The sequence below is a fragment of the Primulina eburnea genome, chromosome 4, assembly GCF_022965805.1.
Source record: "Primulina eburnea isolate SZY01 chromosome 4, ASM2296580v1, whole genome shotgun sequence".
Lineage (NCBI taxonomy): Eukaryota > Viridiplantae > Streptophyta > Magnoliopsida > Lamiales > Gesneriaceae > Primulina > Primulina eburnea.
In genome coordinates, this window is record NC_133104.1 from 41,589,616 (window position 1) to 41,611,150 (window position 21,535).

General features: G+C 35.8%; 3 protein-coding genes and 1 long non-coding RNA gene across 6 annotated transcripts; 2 read left to right on the plus strand and 2 right to left on the minus strand.

Moving 5' to 3' along the window:
• Positions 1-1,673: 1,673 nt before the first annotated feature.
• On the plus strand, positions 1,674-2,097 carry LOC140829057 (uncharacterized). Its single transcript, XR_012117382.1, has 2 exons — positions 1,674-1,887; positions 1,943-2,097. It is a non-coding gene; the product is annotated as an uncharacterized lncRNA (long non-coding RNA).
• Positions 1,788-4,554, minus strand: LOC140829056 (epoxide hydrolase 2-like). Its single transcript, XM_073192020.1, has 4 exons — positions 4,195-4,554; positions 3,909-4,076; positions 3,118-3,353; positions 1,788-2,228 (listed from the first exon to the last, which is right to left on the minus strand). The coding sequence occupies exons 1-4, from the start codon at positions 4,480-4,482 to the stop codon at positions 1,982-1,984; spliced, it is 939 nt and encodes a 312-aa protein (XP_073048121.1). The 5' UTR covers positions 4,483-4,554; the 3' UTR covers positions 1,788-1,981.
• A 461-nt stretch (positions 4,555-5,015) lies between these two features.
• Positions 5,016-11,661, plus strand: LOC140829058 (uncharacterized). The gene is made up of 18 exons (XM_073192021.1): positions 5,016-5,328; positions 5,911-6,030; positions 6,149-6,274; positions 6,412-6,474; positions 6,902-7,009; positions 7,551-7,628; positions 8,342-8,434; positions 8,533-8,619; positions 9,051-9,152; positions 9,280-9,399; positions 9,491-9,553; positions 9,687-9,835; positions 10,023-10,104; positions 10,199-10,257; positions 10,335-10,380; positions 11,067-11,158; positions 11,238-11,307; positions 11,388-11,661. The coding sequence occupies exons 1-18, from the start codon at positions 5,080-5,082 to the stop codon at positions 11,457-11,459; spliced, it is 1,779 nt and encodes a 592-aa protein (XP_073048122.1). The 5' UTR covers positions 5,016-5,079; the 3' UTR covers positions 11,460-11,661.
• A 669-nt stretch (positions 11,662-12,330) lies between these two features.
• Positions 12,331-17,411, minus strand: LOC140829059 (COP1-interacting protein 7-like). 3 transcript variants are annotated; one of them, XM_073192024.1, is made up of 9 exons: positions 17,070-17,411; positions 16,762-16,941; positions 16,274-16,407; positions 15,980-16,032; positions 15,836-15,885; positions 15,595-15,747; positions 14,891-15,117; positions 13,106-14,685; positions 12,331-13,009 (listed from the first exon to the last, which is right to left on the minus strand). In XM_073192024.1, exons 1-9 carry the CDS (start codon positions 17,126-17,128, stop codon positions 12,884-12,886), a joined length of 2,562 nt encoding a protein of 853 aa, XP_073048125.1. In that variant the 5' UTR covers positions 17,129-17,411; the 3' UTR covers positions 12,331-12,883. The 3 variants fall into 3 exon arrangements, with proteins under 3 accessions (XP_073048125.1, XP_073048124.1, XP_073048123.1); XM_073192023.1 differs by having other exon boundaries at positions 15,980-16,035; positions 17,070-17,410; XM_073192022.1 differs by having other exon boundaries at positions 15,980-16,056; positions 17,070-17,410.
• Positions 17,412-21,535: the final 4,124 nt, after the last annotated feature.

Below are 21,535 nucleotides of genomic sequence, written 5' to 3' on the forward strand. Positions count from 1 at the left end.
TCTTTGACGTATATTGATTTAATTTGAAAATTTGCCATGGAACTAAAAAAAATATGAACAAACATTATTATTCAAAGGCCTCATTTTAAAAGTTAGATTTAGGCCCAAATATTGTTAGGATCGGCCCTGCATATATCAATATTATATTTTCAATGTTTTCTACCGAATTTTCATTTGAAAAATGTGTGATTAATACTAAAATTTGTTATACATGTTTGAGTACTCAGAACCCATATATTAGTATCATCTCTGAAACAATTAGTACTCAAATATCATATATTAATAGTCTTTTTTCAAGGTTTTGTATCAAATTTTCATACGAAAAGAAATGTATTATTAATATAAAAAGGTACACAAAATCATATATTAGTGTCAGATATAAAATATTCACTTCTAAAATATCATACATTTGTTCCAGATTTTTAATATTTCGTATCGTATTTAAATACACGTAAACCCATAGAGTGCATTAATTTTTTGTTTTATTCAGAGACTGTAGAAAGAGAATCGGTCTGATAAGAACTGAAGACACATTTAACTATTGTGATTTATTGATAATTTGCTCAAGTATATATCTATATACAAATCAGAAAATATATGATGCAATGAAAAATGTAACGTATCAATTAAAAGCATCTTCAATTTTTTGAAAGTTTTATAGTTTTTTTCTGATTAATGAGATGCTAGCATCATGGTATGATTTAAAATTCTCACTTGTGAGGTCATGTAAAATCATGGACTTCACGTTATGTAAGAATGGGTCATATTCAACCGCTTTTTCTGATAATGAAGAAATAACTAGCTAGAAAGATAATCCTTCAGCTTTGGTCGAAAAATGTAAATTTCAGTGAGTTTGAAATCTCGTGAAAAAATTTATCAACTTTGCAAATGAAATGTTGGAAATGCAACTAAAGTCCTGTATTGAAACATAAAAAATAAGATGATATGTTAATAAGATGAAATGATATTCCGACAATATGAAATTTTTTGTTAGAGTTCAAAAACAAATCTACGAAGATTTATGTCCAAAGTGGACAATATCATTACATTGTGAAGATATGTGTGTTTTATGACACAACAAATTGTATCAGAAACATGGTATATATCGAATCATACGGGTGGAATCCTCGGATACTAAAATGAAAGAGATGGGGGCTCCCGGTAAAATCCTAACCGTTCTCTCCAACGCGGTGAAGAGGAGTGACCTCGTTTGGAGGACGAATAAGACATGAAGAGAGGTCCAAACCTTAAGAAAACTTAAGAAAAATGGTAAAATTTCGTTTGAAAAGAGATTTATTGGAAATGCAACTAAAGTGTCACATTAAAAGAGGAGAAAGACGAATAAGACATGAGGGGAGACCCAAACCTTAAAAAAACTTAAAAAAAATGGTGAAACTTCGTTTGATTGGAGAATTATTAAAAATGCAACAAAATTTTCACGTTAGAAGATCATGAGTTAATAGACATTTGGGTAAAATCGAAAAATAAATGTACGAGAGTTTATACTTAAAATAGATAATAATATACCATTATAGATATATGTGTTTCCATTGACACAATTTCGAAGAAAATGATTAGTAGCCAAACTAAATTGCCAAAGCAAAATTTGATGGGAACTTGGACTTAAACCTACTGCGACAAGGTTCATTTTGCTTTCGATTGATTTTCTTGTCACTCACACAGAATCGATTGAGTAAAGTCTCAAGTTCAACTATATATATAGCCACTACTTAATGTCATTTGTCATTGAATATCCGATGAAATTTAGTTATTTTCACCACATTCCAAAATCAAATAGAGCTCAAATTGTACATATAAGGTGGGATCGAGTCTCACAAGTAGAAAACACAAGTTATTACACACACGAGTTACAGTAGTGGTACTACAGTAGAAAACATAAGTTATTATTACACACACAAGTTACAATACTGGTACTGCAAAGTCCTCCTTCAACAGCATTAACCCGAATACAGCATGGTGATTAGACATGGCCTTTGAGGAAGTTGATGATAAGGTCGTTCACTTCATCAGGTGATTGCTCTTGAACAAAATGAGTTCCTTCGGGTAAGTACACTATTTCCAGGTTCGGAACAAACGTTTTCACCGTTCCGCTCTTTATGTAGTCACTTATTCCTGGAATTTTGAAGACATAGTCCTTCTCGCCCATTATCAGCAGAGCTGGGACATCCACTTTTGGATCTGGTATATCTAGCTCCAAACCGAATGACCTACAGCGGCATGTACAATCATGAGCCATCACAGAAACTGAATCAGATCAATGTACTGTCTTAGTCCTGTAATTGTTTATGTATCAATACCGTTACATTTGTTCCGTTCCCATCAAACAAAAAGAGTCAGAGTGGATGACACATGGTCAAACCGAAGCGTTTTTCTGATTTCCGTTGTGTAGTTATATAGAAAAGGTCACGTGGTTCAAGATGGCTCTGGTTAGGATGAGCCGCGACTCTGGGGAATAGAGGAGAGGTGTGCGTGGCTGGATGCAGGGACGAGCGGCTGGTGCGATGGTCAGGGTACGGTCAATTACGGTCCAGGAGGGCTGGGCGTGGTATGGTCCATGGTGGCTCGAGGGTGGTTTGGGCTTCTTTTGGAGACACGCTCTCCAAATTAATTGTGAGAGTTGTCACAAAGTTTGATGAGTGCATCCTGGAATTCGTTTGTTTAAATCACCACCAAATTAAGTTTTCTATCGTACACAATCTCAGCTCCTTACCCAATACCCAAATTTGGCCAACTTCACTTTATGCATCCCATGCAGAGAGGTAGAACATGAAGTCTAATGAAGACTCGTCCACGACTCTTACCCAGCTCCACATAGATAGCATCGAAAGGTAGTCACTAATGCCAAATGTCGCACACTCGTGCCATAGGACATCACGCAAGGTTGCCTAATTCAGCTATACTACCACTACCCAAGTTGGATGTCTAATAAAATACATAAGTTTCTCACTCTAAGCTCATAACCACTTATAGTTTATATTTCACATTGCACATCCACAATTAAGGTATCACAAGTCTTACAAGGCCCAAACATATATTCTCAACACCTGTGTTAACATTAGAAAATTTGCCTGCATAATAATAGTACAGACCAGTTACCTATATGGAACTTTCAATGCAGTTCTGAAACCCGATTTCTCATACAATTCTCCATAGACTGCAAGATCTTCCTCACTAAACCAATGAGGCAGAGGATCCGATGGCTCCACCAAGTCCATGATCTCCTGGTTTTCACTGGCTATCGGAATATCACTCTTGGAAAAGAGAATATAGACATTCCTAACCACTGTTTTCGCATCGAGTCGACCAAAATCAGCTTCTGCACGCCCAGGTTCCTATGAGAAAAGTTAACAAGAGTTGGAATGGGTACACTGCACTAGTAAAACCACATTAAGATGATATTGGCCAAAAACCATGTTGAAACGAATAGGTTAAAAAACCCTGCAGATTATGAAAAATGAAGCTCACGCCCTCCTCTCTCACTTGTACGTTAAGTGAGAAGACCTGACTTTATATAACTAAATTTGTACATCCATTGCATGAATCCAAAAATACCCTTTCTCCTACTAAGAATACTTATTGGATTACGAGCTTCCCCTCTAAAACTCCAGATACAACTACTCAAAATAATTGTAAATCTAGTTCACTTCAAATTGTGTTTTATCACGTGTGTTAGTTCTATTTGATATTCCACCCATGATGAAGATGATGGGGGCTTTTAGCTTGTCTTTGAAACGGGTTTTGCGGCAATATTTTCAGGTGGACTTCTCAGCCTAATCTTGTTCTCATAATGCAATCAGTCTCTTAACTTAGGAAATAGAGATCGCATATGGGTCAAACATTAATTCCCGAAGTTAGAAGTCTGGCTATATAAATATTATTGAAATAACCTGCCATCTTTTAATATAGAAGCCCTCAGGTAGAGTCTGATGATGTATGGGAGGCCGCGGCAGCGTGAACGGCACGCCTAAGGTCACAAATCCAGAAGCCCTTTCTCCGTGGAGTAGGCAAAAGAGTGACACAACGGCAGCTCCAAAATCTTTCCCGATCAGAAACACCTAATATTTATTGAATACAATTCAGACAACAATTTCACCCAAAAACATGAAAGAAAAAAAAAAAAATTACCCCACAGTTTTTCTAACACCTCGAGTTGAACCTCTCATTATAATGTACCTTGGAGATTGAAAGGGCGTCCAGAAGAGCGAGGAGGTCAGCCACAAAGTCCAAGAAAGAAGAGTTCTCGGGTTCCGGGGGCGGGTCGGATAACCCATATCCTCTGTAATCGAATGCAACGGCTCGGAAACCAGCCGAGGCGACGGCGATCATTTGGTGGCGCCACGAGTACCAAATTTCAGGAAAGCCGTGCAAGAAAACAACAGGCGGCGAGGAAGAGTTCCCTATTTGCGCCACGTGGAGCTTCAGTCCATTGACTAGTACGTGCTCGTGCTTTATTTCTTCCATTATCGCCAATAATGTTTACAGTAGATGCAAGAACACGAGGTTTGTAAAAGAATATGTGGAATCTTTAGTAGTTGCAGTTGGCTGAAATAATTGTGCACACATGATTGACAAGTCAATAATCAGTTTTTCTTTGTATTAAATTAATGTAAGCTTGTGTCTGTACACATGAAAAAATAACGATTTCAAAAGTATATATATATACTCGTCACTGAATTAGATTATTATTATAGAAGATAAAAAGGTGTTTAATGTTTTAAGGAACAAGTAATTGCTCGTATCGCTTGTTTATGATTATTAAAAAATTATGCAATGAAAATCATTTTGCATCGTTGATCTATATTTATAGATCTTAGATAAAAATCATGAGGCTGTCTAAATACCATATGATTTTGTGTGAAGTGGGATTTTTTGTTAAAATTTAGAGGAAAGAAGCCCATTAAAGGTAGTATAATTTGGACCAGGCGTGGGCCAAAACCAGGCCCATAACAAACTCTATAAATTCTTGTCCAATTTAATTTTTATTTCCTGCGTTATCAGCAAGACTGCCACCGCTTGTCGTTCGCTCGGATTCACACGAAATTGCAAGTGCGCCTAAAGATGCCAGCGGAAATGGCTAACGGTGTCATCGACACTGTCTCATACCAGAAAGGTGATTTGAAATCTCAAGATATTGGCAATGCCACCAAGAAATCACGGGATGGCGATAGGCGCCGGAGGCGGAGGAAGCAGAAGAAGAACAACAAGGCGTCGAAAAATGACCCCGCCGGTGATGACAGTGACACCGCTGCGGAGGACGTTAAGGGAACTGTTGATGACAACTCCAAAGAAAACTTCGATCCACTGAAGGTTGTAACCCTAGTTTCTTGGATAAAAATATATTACTGATGATATTGTATTATATTATATTATATTATATTACATTATAAACACTTGCGGTGATGCTTGTTTTGTTTAAACCTTTCGTGATCAAGAAAAATAATCTATTTCTTTCCATTGAATATTTATTTTGATGATGAGATATATGTGTCCTGGTGTTTCTTAATATTTTCTTGAAATCCTATTAACTAATTCATTCTAATATGTATATTTCATGCACGATTTGTCACCACTATGTGTGCAAGGGTAAGAATTCTGAAGATAGCCTCTCTTTTTTGTTAGGTTGGTGACAAAACCTTGAATCTTCTCATCTTATAGAAACTATAAGAAGCACCAGGAACGATCATGATTTACTGTTATTCTGAAAACTTTTTTTTTCCTAATGTTGTTCATTTATTTTTCTCTGTGGGAACTAAAAATAATATCTATCTTTTGACTGTAGATGAAACTATTATCTGTTTTAATAATGTGATAGCATGGACGTGATTAAGATGGTGTCAGATTTATCATGGATTTTACCATTACTTTCTGTTTATGTTCATTAATCGACAGGTTCAAGAGCTAGTAGAGGTTGAGTATGTGCCAGAAAAGGCAGAATTAGATGGTGAATTAACTGAAGAATTCAGAAAAGTCTTTGAGAAATTTAATTTCAAGGAAATTGCTGTTTCTGAGGTGAGAATGTGAAGTATAATTTACTTGATTTGATGTTAATTTTGGGTTCTTGAGGTTTCCTTCTTCCTCGGTTTTCTCGTCCCATGTTCTTCTGGGTAGTAATAACTCCAATTTTTAGGAGAATATCAAAAAGGATGATTCTGCACCTGATGCAGCAGCCAAGAAGAAGGGTGACTCAGATTCTGAAGAGGAGGAAGAAGAAACACAACAAAAGGAGAAAGGGATCTCTAACAAAAAGAAAAAGGTTGCTACTTTATACTCTATTCACGATGCAACTGTTTTTTTGCATCTTTTGAGAAGGAGGTGTTTTTTTAATCAAATTGTTATGTGTGTGAAATCTCCAATGACATTACCAAGCTAAACCACCCTTTCTGTTTATAGCTCCAACGTCGAATGAAGATTGCTGAACTGAAGCAATTATCCACCCGGCCTGATGTCGTTGAGGTATGTTCGCATTAATAATACTTGTTTGACAGTTTAGATACTTTGTGGACATTGTGCTTAAAGTAATTTTTGTTCTCAAATTTTGATAATTGAGCACTCTTTTGCCTTTGATATTTTATGTTGGCACTTACATTTTACTTTGGCGTGAAAGCTAGAGTTAGACATCCCAATCCCATTTAAGTTTTTTGGTAATAGTTTTAGCAAATGGTTTTTCCTAAACAAATTGCAACCATGTTGATTTTCTAAGTCACGAAAACCTCCTTTCTTGAGAACAGCGAATCATATTCTTTTATATTAGGCACTTATGTCAGTCAGTCAGTGTGATGAAGATGTGATGATCAATTTTCGTTGAACCTAATTTTGTGATGGTTATTATTTCAAAATCAATTCTTTGGCAGTAATTATCCAACACTTATTGACTTTCTAGGTGTGGGATGCCACTTCTTCGGACCCTAAGCTGCTGGTGTATTTGAAATCATATCGCAATTCTGTTGCAGTTCCCCGACACTGGTGTCAGAAGAGGAAATTTTTACAGGTGAGCTACCGCAGATGATATACTCAGTTCATTAAATACATTTGTATAACCCAGGTTTGTGTATAATCTATCTGTTAGAATTTTTCTGGAAGGAAAATTTGGGGGTGATTGCATGATGGGTTTAGGGAAGAGTGTGATGGATGATAAAGTCAATGAGGTTTTGTCTTATACCTATATGTGGTTCTTGCAGGGGAGCGGCTGTGGCACTCGTGGAGCCTCAACATGTAGGTGTTTGGCAAGGGGAACCTTGCAAGAACTTCCTTTTGTAGACTTTGCTAGTTTGGGCTGGGGTTTGATTCATTTATAATGTTCTGTCATAGTAAATGAAAGTGCCTTAGGAAAGTACTCCATTCAGGATCTAATTCTGTAATTTTTGGCAGCAGGATGACAATGAATTTCTTGAGATTTTGTTACGCACCCATGCTCTTTAGTCTTTCCTAAGATTTTTATACTGATTTTGTTACTTGGTACATCTGTCTACAATTCGTTGTCTTTTTAGTTGTTAGCTCTCATCTCATTCTCTTGTTTTATTGGTTTTCAGGGAAAGCGAGGTATAGAAAAGCTGCCCTTTCAACTACCCGACTTTATTGCCGCCACGGGAATTGAGAAAATAAGACAAGTGAGACTTATCTCCTCTTTGTAATCGTATTTGTTTTCTTGTTAATCTAAGTGTTTTATGATGGTGGAATCAGTAGCTCAGGTATAATATTAATTGAATTATTAGATTTATGGGCCAGCATCACATTTATTAAGTGCGTATCTGCATACATGACATATATATTCCATTCTGTACTCTGCAGCAGGCTAATGGTGGTTTGGGGATTGTGAAAGCCTGTTATTGGCCTTTTATTTTGTTGTACCAAAAAAGCCCCACAAAGTATGCACATTGTATGAGGCACCCGTCCCAGCCAATCACATCTTAAATGCTCGTCAAACACTTGTATACCGTGGTCTATATCTGTCTTCTCTTTGTCTGTTATTTGATATTATGATTTATAGCCAAGATTGTGGCTTCCATATACTTCGTTATTTTGGTTAATTTTCACCTTGTTCTTGGATCTTCACGTTTTCAAAGCTTATGTGATTATTAAATTATGTTTTGTTGCTGGGTGCAATATTTAATCTTTGATCCATGACATATTTAATCTCCAATCCGTGACAATATTTTGAATGAAATTAGCTTTCTGCCATTGTGTATAGTTGTTGTTTTCACTTGACACTGACCTAGACAAGTTATGGTACAATCATGGTGCATTTTCTCTTGGATCTTTTTCTTGTAGTTTTGTCTTATGTCTGTTAACAAGTTCCTGTGTTTTGGCGTTTATATGCCAGGCATACATCGAAAAGGAAGACAGTAAGAAGCTGAAACAAAAACAACGTGAGAGGATGCTGCCAAAAATGGGAAAAATGGACATCGATTATCAGGTCTTCATTTATGTCAACAAGCTCAGGAAATCTTGCCTCGTCTTATTAAAATTTTCAATTGTAGTTTCTACACAATCCTATCTGTTTAATTTTTGTAGGTCCTCCATGATGCCTTCTTCAAACATCAAACTAAACCCAAGTTGACATCGCACGGTGATCTGTATTATGAGGGAAAGGAATTTGAGGTATGAAATTCATATTATATGTGTTATCCAAAGCTGTGATAATTCTGAGGTGACCATCCTTTAAGATTAATGATACACTCCTATTAGTTTTCTATGATATACTTGTGTAAGGTTTATTTGTAATTATAATGTTACCTATGATTTTAGTTGTGATACAATCTAATATTTTGGGTTATGGCGTTCAACTAAATTTGCTGCCGTAATGATTGTGCAATGAAATGTTGGTGTTTGTGTTTGGACTTTAAAAGGTGATTGTTAATGAATAAGCTGTGGACTATATATATACACATACTTATGTACGTATATTTTATTCTCTGTTGAATGGAGAGATTGTGTTACTGTTTCACAAACAATACACTATCGGTGTAATCGATCTTATTCTGATTCAAGTCTCTGTCATTCTCTTTTATTTGGATCATGATCATGCACAGGTTAAACTCAGAGAAATGAAACCAGGCATGTTGTTGCAAGAGTTAAAGGAGGCTCTAGGCATTCCTGAAGGTGCCCCTCCACCTTGGCTCATCAATATGCAGGTTTAGCAGTCTCACTTACTACTGTATTTTCAGTTTCTTTATCTATACTGCTATGTGAGGTCTCTTGCCATTTTCCAAGTAACAGATTCAGTAAGCTTATTATTAGTTGTTTCTTTTCCCATGGCAGAGATATGGTCCTCCACCTTCTTACCCTCATCTGAAAATCCCTGGTCTCAACGCTCCAATTCCCGCTGGAGCTAAATTTGGATATGGACATGGAGACTGGGGTAAACCTCCTGTTGATGAAGTGGGTTTTACCTTTATTTATTTTTTACTTCAATCTGTTCTGTTTATTTTTTAAGTTCCCCTGACCTCGTGTTATTTTTAACTATGAATAGTATGGACGCCCTCTGTATGGAGATGTTTTTGGTGTTTTGCAACAAGAACAGCCTAGTTATGAGGTAAACAAAATTAGCATACGAAAATTGATAACAGTAGTACTCTATGCTCGCTTTTTTGCTCTATAATAACGAAATTATGTATATTTTCTTTCCTTTCATCTCCTCTTACTCTACATACTGAATTGACTTTTAGGAGGAACCAGTTGATAAGACCAAGCACTGGGGTGATTTGGAGGAAGAAGAGGAGGAGGAGGAGGAGGAGGAAGAAGAAGAGGAAGAGGAAGAACAGATTGAGGAAGAGGAACTGGAAGATGGCATTCAATCTGTTGATAGCCTTTCAAGGTAATTATCTGCTATACTCCCTTGGTTGATGTCTTCCTTGAGATTAAAATATTTCACAAATTGGTGAAGTGGGAATGACTACTGTCATTGTAGGCATAAAAGTATGTGGCTTTTTTGGTGTATATTTCCTTTTTGTACTTGACCTGAAGTTCTCTCACCTTTTGCTTCGTTCTTGTTGGTGCATTAGCACTCCTACTGGCGTTGAAACTCCGGATGTTATCGACCTTCGTAAGCAACAGAGGAAAGAACCTGATAGGCCTCTCTATCAAGTAAATACATTTTTTGGCATTTTTCTTAATTGTTGGGGAACACTTTCTTTTGTTGCTTCTGAAGCAAACTATATTTGTTTTGTGTTGGGTGAAGGTGCTTGAAGAAAAAGAAGAGAAGATAGCGCCAGGAACCTTACTTGGAACAAGCCATACGTAAAGCATTGACCTCTTTGTGAATTGAACTTTTGCATTTTGAAATTTGAGCTGATATTAGACTCATTTCTTGTCAGGTACGTGATTAACACTGGCACACAGGACAAGGCTGGTGCTAAAAGAGTAAGAAAATTGATATCTTGGTTCTTTTTCTTGAACTTATTGATTGCATAGGTACAAGTTGTGATGTTGATGTTATTTGGCAAACATCTCGTTTAGTAGATCCCTGCTGTTAATTAAATCTGATTAGTGTTTCTGTAGTTAAGATTTATTCAATCTGACCATAGCTTTCCCTCGGGTGATGAAACAGTGAAATGCAAAAGGACTCTTGTTGGCCTGTCTGACTATTTAATTGGCTAAAATATAAAACGAACATGATTGATTCGTAAGGCATCCTATGAGTATCCTGGAAGCATAGTGTTAACATTATTTAACTGTGCTTAAGCTGTTGTGATGGCCTTTGATTTTTAATTTAAAATGCATTCTTTTCCATTTGAACTTTCTCCCTTAATCTATTTTTGATCAGGCGACTGATGGCTTGGAGATTTATCTTCTTTGACCACACATACCCTGAATTTGCAGTTGCATATTATTATCTCCTGTTGGTTCAGTGATTGGGGTATTTGATGCAGCCTAAAAATTCTGCAGTCTACATTGGAGGAATATATACGCGATGGAATTGAAATGTTACATGTGAAGTGTGACTTCAGTTTCTATTATTTTGAGCGTGAACTGAAATTCAATTGAAGTTTACTAGCTTTGCATACTTATTTGATAATATAGATTATCTTACTGTTTATTTTCATCAGGTTGATTTGCTTAGAGGTCAGAAAGCAGATAAAGTCGATGTCACGTTAGCCCCCGAAGAGTTGGAACTCATGGACAATGTTTTGCCTGCCAAGTAAAATCTAGCGCTCATTTGTTTCATTCAAGTGACTGCAGATTGTATTATAATATATTCTTGTGCCATTTATTTCCAGGTACGAGGAGGCGAGAGAAGAAGAGAAGTTGCGTACACAGCGGGAGGATTTCAGTGACATGGTTGCCGAGGTACAATCATTTATTCCTTTGTTTTTCTCTCCATGTTTTGAAGGGAAGAGCTTCTTTAACTTGTTTTGACATTTGTCCAGAATGAGAACAAAAGAAAACGAAAGATGCAGGAAAAGGAGAACAAATCGAAGAAGAAAAATTTCAAGTTTTAGGTGTGCGCGAGTTCTCATGCTAAACTTGCGTGGTATTACAGTATGAAGAATCCTTATACTGTGTGTAGTGCGTTTATGTTTGATGACATTTGAGTGCAAATCCTTCCTGTATTCCTACCGATCTTTTATGGTATACTATTCTCGTATAATATTTTCGAGGATTTGTTTGTAGTTTACGACAAGTGCTTCACTGATTGTTTTATATTTGATAATCTAATCTTTTGGTAGCATATTTTCCTGGCCCATTAGATCACGTCATGCAGCATCAATACTCAATAGGCTTTTATGTTGATTACGTCATGCAACGTCGATTTTCTCATATGTATTTTTGATCAATTTATGTATTATTTTTTTTTTATTATTATTTATCAAGAGTATTCAGGGCATTTCATTGAGATTAAACATTATAATCCAGTCTTCGTAATCAAAACAACTGCAATATTATTTTTCTCACTCTTTTATGCTTTAAATCTCATTAAAAAACTATCTTTATCTATTTTATCATTAATTTATCTTATCATTCACTTAAAACTTTTAGTACCTGAATGTTGAGATATTGTTCCTTTTAGTCCATTATTATTATGAAGTTGTTTAGCTTCTTAATTATCATCTAATTTGAAATTTAGAAATACTATTGACCTTTCCATTTGATTTTTTCAATATATGTTGCGTGCAATTTAGTTGTTTTTTTTTTCCTTTTTTTACTAAACTACTTCAAGGATGTATGTCAATGGAAATTGTCATTCGACGTTGCATGTTATGACAATCAAATTATTCCATAATGATACAAGGACCATGTTAGTTTTATTATTACTAAACAAAATGAAACGATCAAGGGAGTGAATGAGTAGAAGCATAGACGAAGAAAAGAAAAGGAAAACATATTCTTTATCGATGTGGATAATAATGAATGATATAAGCAAGACACTAAAAAATCAACATATATGCATCACACAAATTATAACACAAACTTGCACACAATTTGTTTATGCTTTATACAAACCCAATGTAAATTTAATAACAAATCCAAAAGATATCAATTTCTGGATACATCTCTGGCCAGTGGAAAAAAAATATAATATCACGCCATTGATCAAGCACCTGTGCATTTTAATTCAACACACACATCGGTTTTTTTGTTGTAAACAATCCAAACCTGCTGAAGACTAGGTAAATGAATGTGGAAGGCAAAAACAGGAAATGATACTGTACAAGGGGCTAGGCGGAATGAAGAATGGAAGAAATAACATCAATGGATACATGTTGGATAGAGCTCGAAGCATGTTACTTCAGCATTTTCTCGATAGGTGACAAGATGCACTAATGTTGTGTTTTGGACCGTGTTGTATTTGTAGGATGACTTATCTTTTAAAATTCATGCACTGCGGATTGAGGCCTATTTCTTGAGCTTTGAAAGAGCTACTCTACTTCTTAGCGACTGGAATTTTCTTAGTTACTGCAGGAGTCGAACCTCGAGCAGCTGTTCTTTCAGCGATTCTCTTTTGGCGCTCAAACAACGATTCTTCCTTTCTTCTGCGCTCCTCTTCCTCCTGCAAGGAAAAAAATGCATCTCACTCAATGTCAAAACAAAAATAAAGGATGATAAATTGCAGCCAAATCACTTCGAAGATACATGGTTGCGATACCTTTTCAAGCTTGCTCTTTTGAACAGTTGATCTACTTGTGGAAGATGTTTTCTTGCTCTTGGATAAAAGGTCTGTCCTGCTCTTAACAAGAGATCCCGCCAAAGGTTTAGGATTTTTTGCAGGGGAGCTTGAAGTCTTCTTGCCATTGGTGCTCTTACCATTCACAGGAAGTCCTTTTCCCATGGGACCATTGGCTTCAACGGTTGGATATTTTTTATCAGTTTCAGCGAAAGAAATTTCAAGTTGATAATCCATTTCTGGAGCCCAGGATGCCCCCGTTGAATCCTGTGACTCCCTAACAAGAACCATACAAAGGTCATCAGGCTCACTGGACATTGATTTTTCAAACCTGGAAATATTTGAATCTCCAATTCCGGGATGTGTTGACTTTTCAACTTCTGAAACCATGCTAATATCAGTTTTCCAGTCAGAAACATAAGGTTCATCAACTGCTGATCTAGACTGTATTATGAAGGAATCATCAACCACGGGAGTTCTAACAGCTGTTTCTTTTTTAACAAAGCTCCCTTCATAGGGCGCAGGGCCATGATCATTAAATTCTACTCGTTTAATGTCACCTGTTCTTGAAACTTGGGACAAATTAGCAACAAATTGATCTTCGTCTTTGTGGTTTTTCAGAACAGATGATTCGGAAACAAAATCTGCGGGAGTTCCCAATTGACTCATTCTTGAGTCTTCTAATTGTCGTGAAAACATCGCACTCTCATCTTGAGAAACAGTTTTCTTTATACCGGGACGAATATTTTCAACGTTCATAAAATCTGTCATTTCTGTTCCATCATAGCCTCCACCTCTCTGAATGGCAAGAACAGAATCATCAACATTCAATGGTTGTTTCTTAATTTTCTCGGATTCAAAGTCTAAAGTTACACCATTAGAAGTTGGCTCCTCATGACTCATTAGAAGATTCTGAAAAGCATCCCAAGTATTATTTACTTTCCCTCCAGAAATATTAGCATCAAACTCGTTTTCTAGATTCTGTTCATCGTGACTGTTTGATCCATTCTGCACATGGACTCCCCGTGGCCCCTTATTTTTACGTGCTTTAGCAAGTGCATTGTCTACCCCCTCTCTAATGGACTCTTCATCAAACGGAAAAGCCCCTCCCAATGAACCATCTGAGATTTCATTCTCCTCTCCGTTGTGCCTCTGGGAAGTTATGTAATTTATGTTCCGGATAACGACTGTTTTGGAGGACTTTTTCTTGTTCTTTTTAACATATCTTTGCCCCTTTGAATAATGCTTCTTGTCATTCTCTTTAACCTCTTCATAATCTGTCCCAGAATAGGAGTCACTAGATTCAGTTTGTTCATCCCCTTCAGATGTATCTGTCCCTTTTGCATCCGAAGGTTTCTCTTTCTTCTTATGAGATTTCCGGTTTTGACTATCTTTTGATTGTGGAACAATCCCACCAGGAGATGACCATCCCATATGCCCTGGATAATATGGCTGCATCCCTGGAAAAGGATAACCCTGGAAGTTGTGCATATACTGAGGAATCTGGTTCATCCATGGTAACCGCGGCTGAGGTGTCTGCTCTGGTGCAGGCAGATTACTCGCTGTGGGAGAAAATTTTAAAGATTTAAGACATACCAATTGTATGATACACATGATTCCAATTTTCTCATAAAACGTTCAAGTTTTCTGAAAGGGATACTCAGTAGCCATGCTATGCATGCCAAGAAATTTGTCTCATAAGCATTGATAAACAAAAACATCCAGTCGAGAATTTGTAAAAACAAAAAGAAAGGAAGTAAAAAGCACCTTTACTTCCATCTGAAATTGGAGTGGAAGCCAAATCAGAGAGAGATTCGGACAAGCCAGTGGAAAAACCATTCCCATTAATACTTTCACCTGCGAGCAAAATTCCAGGTGATCCCATATATGAGAATTCAGTTGCAGCAGATGCTTGCATTGCTGCTAATTCATCCATCCATTGGTCATCTGACTGCTTCTGTTTGTACAGCTCCTTAAAATTAATGCATGCTTCTCTATACAACGAATTTTTTTTATAATAAAACAGTTAGTTTAAAAAAATCCACCTTTGACAACATAAGATCATGCACATTAAAACGGGCTCAATTATTTTACTGTATACAAACAATTCAAGAAATAACTCTTATTGAGGAAAACATTTGAATGATTAAAGAAATCAATATCTTAGCCTAGCATTAGAATCTTATATTTGAGCCAGACTACCAAGCCACTGACACATGTACTGTGTCCACAATGTAAAAACATTTAGAGAAACAAAACATATTTGTAGAACAAGTGATACAATAAAAAAATCATTGATAAAAATTAAAATATAACAAAAACTGAGCATTCTTTTTCCTTCTGCAAGAACTTTGAAATGGAAAGACAAGGATAAAAACATGAATATTGTAAGTAAATAAGGAAATAAGTTTTGAAGCATCTCTTCCTGCACGCACGCGCACACAACAAAAGGAAGATCGATAAAAGTTCACCTCAAACGTGTGGCTCCAAATGTGTCTGCAAAGGAAATGAGATCATCAATGGTGTCCATTTCATATCCTGCTACAACTGCACGAGCATAAGCCATGGCTTGCTCTTTAAGGAGTAATCCTTTTCGAGTGTCCATAACACGCTGGAGGCGAATCCTACCCAAAACAACGACTTACTGATTCACATAACAGAGCTATTAAATACAGTAGTGATGCACTACATTTGACAAGTGACAACAGATACCTGGAATTTTCTTCCGGTGCAGCCCCGTTAAGTCCTTCTTCAGAGGATGACTAGAAGAGCCACGAGGAAATATAGGGTGTAAGGGGGGGAAGTAACAAAGATGCTCTGAACTACTAACCACTTATTGACATCAAAATAAAATACCTTCGCGGAATTGACCGACTTCTTTGTGATCCCATCAACAGCCGATAAACTTCCTACTGATAAAACAAGTAGCTTCTCTAAAAAAAGGCCAAAAAACAAGTAGCTTGGTAAATATTCGAACACTACACACATAGCTATAGATCAAGATATTGGCATCATGCTTGAAGACTGACAAATGTTTGACATGAGTGAAATATTACAGAACTAGAAAGTGTGCAATATGTTTTATCTTTTTTGTGTGCATCAATGTGTATGTAAACCATATACTTTCAATAAGTACATGCCGCAGCTTACCTTCCCCTGGATGTTCTGTCACCTCCTTCTTAAGAACTTCATTAGATTGAATTGCACTTTCAATCTGTGCAATTTCTCGTTCTATTCGAACAACCGTTTCAAGAATTTCAGGTGTACTCACAAAGCGCACAAATCTACGATGAAATGGAAAAGAAAGCAAGTTTGTGTTAGTGAATTATATCTTCTTTGAGATGTATCATAAAACCTCTCCCAAAATTCACAGAAGAATTTGATCCCAACCCAAGAAGTGACTTCCTATGATTTGGATCTCAAATTTCATCTTCAACATTTGTAATTCAGTCGAGTAAAAACTTGTTATCAAAATCTATCACCGTTTTCAATTAAAACTATTGCGATTAAACCAAAACCAGTTAAGAGTTCACAGCAACAGCAATTGATTTTTCGATATTGCATCAACGTCAGGGAAAAAAGATCTGCTTGAGTGAGGTTCAAAATTTCAGAGACTAATTGAGATATTGTTAAATTACCTCTGAAATGTGGCTACGGTGAACCATGAAGCATCATCAGCAGCCGTTGGTAGAAGTTTTATCGAATACCCACCTTTTGAAATCTGATCTTTTGCATAGTTCAAGTGAGAGATAAATGGTTCCACAAGCCCAGATGCAATTTTCTCACTTATCTTCCCAGAAAACACCACAAGATCGCATCTTTTATCAATTTCATCAAATGCCACATCAAAAAAGTAAACAAATTATCAAAATTTCACCCAGAGAACTAAAAATAAACACACATTTCACGATATTTGCACCAAAGAGGGCAGCAAGAAAAAGTGTACCTTGTTCTTGTTGGCGTGAGCTGAAACAGAGCATAGTCAAGAAGGGTCTTCGAATCCATACTCACTCACAATCAAGAAAGATCGTAAATGAATGAACTTCTAAGATTGTAATATGTCACGAGTACGAGTTCATTGAATGTGACATTTACAAGCTTTTCAAAGTCTTAACTGGATATGAGAAAAAGCCAGCCAGAATTGATGCAGCAGTCCACATGGGATCTGTGTTAAACTGGTGAAAGAGAGAGCGATGGAGTTGGAAATTGGATTGGATGGGAGGTTTTGAGCGAGGGAGCGGTTTTCTTGATTAGATTAATACGGATATGGGGCCCAATCTTCACGTTGTCCCCACCTCCACCATTATTTTACAATTGCTTTTCAGGAGGTTTTCGACGAGCACGATCCTTACACGAGCTTCATCTCAAAAATAAAATATTTTAATATTTAAAATTTTAGTTTAACGAAATTAAAATTTTGAGGACAAGATGAGTTTATTATATAGCTCAAATTCTCTCTTTTTTTTTTTCAATATTTTGTTTGATATGCTTTGCATTTGGATAATGAATTTCAAACGTATTTAAATATATATTTTTTGTTTTAAAAAAGTAAAACCATAAACTTCACATCCACATTTACATATATATAATGTTTTATATTAAGGCAAAAACTTGTGTGAGATGGTCTCACGGGTCGTATTTGTGAGACATGTCTCTTATTTGGGTCAACCATGAAAAAATATTACTTTTTATGCTAAGAGTATTACTTTTTATTGTGAATATGAGTAGAGTTGACTCATCTCACAGATTATGATCCGTGAGACGGTCTCACATAATACTCACTCTTATATTAATTATGATGTAATTCAAATTCACCTGATAATGGTATTATTTGAAATTCTTTCTATTATATGTAACTGATATGTAAATAAGTAAGACATAAATTTAAAATCTGATATATTATTTTATTTTCTATAATAAAAATATAATTGAAATCCATAAATTTCAGATTCATATCAAGTTTCCCCTAAAAATTTTAAAAATTAATTATTAGAAATTGGAGCTTTTCCTACACCTTTATCTGGACATTTCAACGAATAGTGTCACTTGCTAATAAAAGTGAATCTCATGTGAGATCGTATCACGGATCATAATCTGTGAGACGGGTCAACCCTACACATATTCACAATAAAAAGTAATACTCTTAGCATAAAAAGTAATATTTTTCATGGGTGACCCAAATATCAGTATCACAAACACGACCCGTGAGACAATCTCACATAAGTTTTTACCTACTAATAATTAGAGGACTTGATGAAAAAGAACGCATCCTAGATGTGAAAAATGCACGCAGATTGATTACAAACGATCAAGAATCGAGCAAAATTAATTATCTACAAGAGTTTTCAATTCGTTTTCGCAATAGAGTATAAATTTTTTGCTCCTTTTAATATTCAAAGGAAACACATTAAAGATTTGTAGAAATTTTTATTTGATTCTTTTTAGAGGAAAATTTGAACCACTTCAAGAACTTTACAGCTCAACTGATATCAAGATTGCTTTGTCAAGATCTATATGTTTAGGAGGTCTTGAGTTCGAATCATGAGAATGTAAAAGCTCCAGTATCTTGGTTGGAGAAGTTTTATGAATAATGGCGCATAAAAAACTTGTGAAAGAAAAGACCCAAAATCAGGATATCCCATTATCGTTACAATTTACTTAAACCTAACATTCCATAGGAAAACCATTAATGATGATAACCTTTCCTAGTAAATGAACAATAAATAATACAAGTTTTGTGGTCCAAAGAGAAATAATGTGCATTGCTTTATTTGGAGGTAAATGGGGACATGTTGGTTGGGTTGTCCTTATCGCTTTGTAGGAAGGTTAATTTGTAGAGTAAACAAATAAATCATTGTTATCTTGATTGTTGGCTCCTTTCAAATTTTTAATCCCTGATAGAGATTTCATTTTTAGACTATTATTTTATTTTTCGTCTGAGATCAACTAATAGTAACATAAATATAAACAAATTGAATAGAATAAAAACTAGAAATATTTTAATGTGCTAATTCGATCTTGAATCGCATATATGAACTCGATATATTAGTCGATCCATTCGCGACCATCATTTATATATAAATTCTAATATCATGCCTAATAGTGGCGGGAGAGAGGCAACAAGCAAAAGTGGTGTTTGAATAGAATAATTCGATTTGAAGTTAGGAGATTGATTTGAGAACGAGTTTGAAATGATATTTGTATTAAATATATTTCAAGTCCATCGTAAATATCATTATAAGCATCAAAAGGTATATATCAACAAAATAATAATCAAAAGTATATATGTCACATAATACCTATAAATATCAAAAGTATGTATGTCACATAATACCTATAAATATCTACACAAGATTGGTGTCACTGCCATCAGCTTGATTTTGCTTGTCCCTGAAGATAAGAATCATAATAAAGTTTCGATCAGCAGGAACCTGCACCATCCTCCCTCTTTGGCTAAATATCCATCTTTTGCTTACAGTCATTAATATTAATATTTGGAAAAAACACGTTGAAAACAAATTTTATCATATAACTGTGTGTCTGAGTTTGTGTGTGTGTGTGTTTCTTGACAAAAATTTGTGTGAGACGGTCTCACGGATCATATTTTGTGAGACGGATATATCTTGTTCGGATCATCCATGAAAAAATATTTTTTTTTATACTAAGAGTATAATTTTTTATTGTGAATATCGGTAGGATTCACCCGTCTTACAGATAAAGATTCGTAAGACCGTCTCACAAGAGATCTACTCGTGTTTCTTATGCATTATGTGTAGATGAAGATGCCAATTTAGGTTTGATTCGATAGGTCAACTCCACTCGTTGTGATAAAAGATGAGTTGAGTCAATGTTTAGCAATTTATTTGGAAGTGAGTTAAAATGAGTTAGCTCATTTGGGTTATGGATTATGGCATGCTGGGTCAAGTCGGGTTAGCATGCCATTTATGTTCGTTACTTTGTTTATATATTAGTTTATTGTTATTTTAATTCTTTACTATATTTGTCTTTGTATATTTTGTGTCCAAATAACGAAAATGATACACATATTAAAATAATATTTTTATTGGTGACATATCAAATATTGTAGAGATCAAGAATGAAGAAAAAGAGCGAAAAGGATGGAGAAGAATATTATGAAATAATACAATAGTTGATACATTTTGAAGAATTGCATATTATTTATTTAGTTTTTTAGGACTTTTGTTAAATTTTAATTACTCTCAATTTCTTATGCTACTCGAAACAGAAACAGAATCAGAATCAAATGAATCATTTAAGAAATACTCCTTGTTATAACTTATACATATACCCCACGAATTCTCAGTCCTAGAAACTTTAATTTACACTATTTGATTTATAGTTCCCAAAACATATTATTACATGTTTATATAAAAAAAAAAGATAAAAACTTGTGTGAGACGGTCTCACGGGTCGTATTTGTGAGACGAATCTCTTATTTGGGTTATCCATGAAAAAGTATCACTTTTTATGCTAAGAATATTACTTTTTATTGTGAATATGAGTAGGGCATATTAAGATCCGTGAGACGGTCTCACATGATACCCATTCTTGTTTCTATTCCATCACAAACCATGGACATGTTTCATCATCCCTATCCGGGGATGGTTAAACCTGCGGGCTCGAATCACAAATTCATACAAGAAGATAGTGGAAAAGCGATATGTTACGATATATTATCTGGGATTCATGGTAATCCACACATAATATACGAATTATCCACGACCATGCCGGGCAGCATAATATCCTCTTTGATGCCACCCGAGTCGAACAGTGGAGTCGGGTCGGGAACTCTACCAGGTAAGCTATCAAGAATACGGGAAGAAATATGAGCTAAGACGGCGAACTGGAAGGAAGATTCTTCGTTTGCCTTTGAAAGATCTGCCAATAAGAAAAACAACCACGTGAATGGGCGCCGGAGGGGGTCCCCGGCGTGGCCACTCCGATGCTTAAGTCAGCAGGGTACTCAAGCAATAAAACCAATGTAGCCAAGTGATGGCTGTGATATTGGTGTGCAATAAATGAGTGTGTTAAATGTTCATTAATATCTGAATGAAGGAATAAATGCAAAACCTGGTATTTATAGTGGAGGAAATAATGATGACCTCGTTTTTTGGGACGTGCGCATTAAATATACTAGGGCGGCTGATTATACCCTATTGTTCTGACATGTCAAATCATATATTAGTCATATCCCATCTGTCCAGTCACTCATTAATGTTAACAGGTCGGCCGCGTGTATTTTATTAAGTCAACATCATTAAATGCCTCCCTCGCTTCGAGATGTCAGAAGAGAAGTTATACCAGAACTCTGGTGCCATGTCCTGAATCAACCACTCGGGAGATGGGCTGTCCTGACCCGGGCATCGCTCATGGGCCTGACCCATGACCCGA

Excerpts from the sequence above, each read along its gene's own strand:
- LOC140829056 (XM_073192020.1), bottom strand. The coding sequence starts at position 4,482 with ATGGAAGAAATAAAGCACGAGCACGTACTAGTCAATGGACTGAAGCTC. Across the intron at positions 4,077-4,194 it reads ACGCCCTTTCAATCTCCAAG|GTGTTTCTGATCGGGAAAGA; the intron begins GTACATTATAAT and ends AATAAATATTAG. Across the intron at positions 3,354-3,908 it reads TCTATATTAAAAGATGGCAG|GAACCTGGGCGTGCAGAAGC; the intron begins GTTATTTCAATA and ends CTTTTCTCATAG.
- LOC140829059 (XM_073192022.1), bottom strand. The coding sequence starts at position 17,128 with ATGGATTCGAAGACCCTTCTTGACTATGCTCTGTTTCAGCTCACGCCA. Across the intron at positions 15,118-15,594 it reads TTTGGAGCCACACGTTTGAG|AGAAGCATGCATTAATTTTA; the intron begins GTGAACTTTTAT and ends TTCGTTGTATAG. Across the intron at positions 14,686-14,890 it reads AATTTCAGATGGAAGTAAAG|CGAGTAATCTGCCTGCACCA; the intron begins GTGCTTTTTACT and ends TTTCTCCCACAG.
- LOC140829058 (XM_073192021.1), top strand. The coding sequence starts at position 5,080 with ATGCCAGCGGAAATGGCTAACGGTGTCATCGACACTGTCTCATACCAG. Across the intron at positions 6,475-6,901 it reads CCCGGCCTGATGTCGTTGAG|GTGTGGGATGCCACTTCTTC; the intron begins GTATGTTCGCAT and ends TTGACTTTCTAG. Across the intron at positions 7,629-8,341 it reads GAATTGAGAAAATAAGACAA|GCATACATCGAAAAGGAAGA; the intron begins GTGAGACTTATC and ends TTTATATGCCAG.